The 2,067-nt window shown below is 60.2% G+C and overlaps 1 protein-coding gene across 1 annotated transcript in view; it reads left to right on the top strand.

Moving 5' to 3' along the window:
• Nucleotides 1-2,067, top strand: part of LOC104496777 (protein-tyrosine sulfotransferase 2) — a gene marked incomplete at its 5' end in the record, with an annotated part of 3,780 nt that overhangs the window by 533 nt on the left and 1,180 nt on the right. Inside the window, 3 exons of the mRNA XM_010139942.1 lie at nucleotides 1-13; nucleotides 916-1,114; nucleotides 2,033-2,066. The exon at nucleotides 1-13 is cut by the window's left edge and continues 8 nt beyond it. Of these exons, the coding sequence (XP_010138244.1) occupies nucleotides 1-13; nucleotides 916-1,114; nucleotides 2,033-2,066 (246 nt within the window). The remainder of the gene's footprint in view (nucleotides 14-915; nucleotides 1,115-2,032; nucleotide 2,067) is intronic.

The following is a 2,067-nucleotide window of genomic DNA, read 5'->3' as shown; positions in this document are numbered from 1 at the left end:
GCTCCCTTTCCAAGTGAGTGTCTCGGCTCCTGCCTCGGCCATTCGAGAAGCGTCGAGGATAAAACCGGGGGCAGAGATGTGTTGCTTGTGTCGGTGCCGGTTTGTCAAGGGGCAGAAGCGGCAGCACCTCATTCCGGTTGCAGCAGGTTTTGTGTTTCCGAGGAGCAGCCGGCTCGAATACCAGCGGGCTGTTGTACCCAACAGAGCAGCGTGTCAGGCGAGGGCTTGAGGAGCACGGGACTGGTTTTCTAATCTCTCGACAGTGCAGAAGCGATTTTGGTCTCTGGTTTGAAAAGAACCGCTTGCTCTGAAACATGAGCCCTTCAGTGCCTCTTCCCTTCTCCTGTCCTCACACGCCCCCTTACTGCGGTTGTTCTGCTGCTGATGAGTGGCTTTCAGGGTGAGCAGCAATTCTGCCATGTCTGGCGCTGGTGTTGCAGAATAAAAGCAATATCTGCTCCATGGGGACACACCCCAGCACTCCCTCCCCGCCGGGTGCTGGGAGGGTGCTTGCCTTCTGCCACCTTCTTTCCTCTTTTGATGCTGTTTCCTGCAGAGTTTGGGGTTTAGTGGGGTCACATGGTCTGTCTGTGCTACAGACCTCACACCTTTCGTTATTTTCCTGTCATAAGTGTCCTGGGAACACCCCACCCCAGGGCAGGATGGAGCCCCTGTACAGGGGGACCCACCTCTGGTGCCTGGACCTGCTGCCCTGGAGCAGGGCTGTTACTGGGAGGGGGCTGTCCCGGGCTGCCTTGCTGGGCTCTGCCCCAGCAGGACCTGGGGGTGCTGGGCGTTTGCGCTGCATGTGTGTCTGGGACGCCGGAAGCAAAATGCTGAGGCAGCGGTGAGATCTGTGTGTGAAATCCAACTGCAGCGTCTTGGTTTGCTTTTTTCTTGGCTATTTTTCCCCAGGATAGAAAGATCGACAGACCAGGTCATCAAGCCAGTGAACATGGAGGCGTTATCGAAATGGATCGGGCACATCCCAGGGGACGTGCTGCAGGACATGGCCCACATCGCCCCGATGCTCGCCAGGCTCGGCTACGACCCCTATGCCAACCCCCCCAACTACGGCCACCCCGACCCCTTGGTGGTCAACAACACGCACAGGGTGAGTGTCGCTGCCGGGGCCGAGGGTCTCTACACCCCCAGAGCCCTCGGGGGCAGAGGAGGCTGCTGGACCCAGCCAGGAGAGCGCAGGGGAGGAGCAAACGCTCTGTTTCGGGAGACAGGGAATGCGGTAGATGGAGCCTGGTGTGGCTCAGGTGATGGTGTTCCCCACCACCCGTGGTGTGTTCGGTCCTTCTGCCGTGGCAGATGCAGAGTTGTCGCTCCCTGATCCAGCCCCGCTCTGACCCGGCCATGGCAGGTGCTGCTACGCGCTGACGTTATCTCGGTGCTGAGCTGCAGGCACCGGACAGGCCGGTCCGGCACCAGGAGGACGCGCAGACGGTCCTGTGTCCGTGGGCAGCTCACCAGCCACTCCCGCGGGGAATGTGAGCACCGGCCCGTAACCCACTGCGGCAAAAGCAGGAGGCTGTTGGTTTTTTAGAGTATTGACTCCTGTCCCTGGAGCAGAGCTGGAAGGAAGGAGCTGCAGAGCCACAGGGAGCTGTTACAGAGGGTGTTTCTCGTGCTTCAGGGTGGAGCTGGGCCATGTTCCGGGTGCTCTGGTCTCTCACAGCTCCTCCTTGCGCTCTCTGCATGCTGAGAACTGATCCAGGACAGAGGCGACCGGGTGAACACCTGCCCTGGGCGGCGCTGGGGACTCTGGGGGTCTCTGACATGGACCTTTCGCCGCTTGCTGAGATGAATGCGGAGAACCTGCACAGTGCTAAAGACCAAAGTACTCTCCCCTCCCAGGCTGAGGGGGGAACCGGGGAATTGCTGCTCCCAGTCCGGGAGGAGGGAGCCTCCCGCTGCTGCCCCAGTGTAGAACAAAGGTCCACGGGGTGTTTCAGTGGGGACAGTGGACGGGCCAGTGCTCACAGAGCCCAGATGGGTCACTCCTGCTGTCTCTTCCCCGCAGGTTTTGAAGGGGGATTACAAAACGCCAGCCAACCT

The sequence above is a fragment of the Buceros rhinoceros genome, unplaced genomic scaffold (genome assembly GCF_000710305.1).
Source record: "Buceros rhinoceros silvestris isolate BGI_N320 unplaced genomic scaffold, ASM71030v1 scaffold33197, whole genome shotgun sequence".
NCBI lineage: Eukaryota > Metazoa > Chordata > Aves > Bucerotiformes > Bucerotidae > Buceros > Buceros rhinoceros.
The sequence above is the reverse complement of the archived record's forward strand: the minus strand, read 5'-3'. Positions and strand labels throughout refer to the sequence as shown.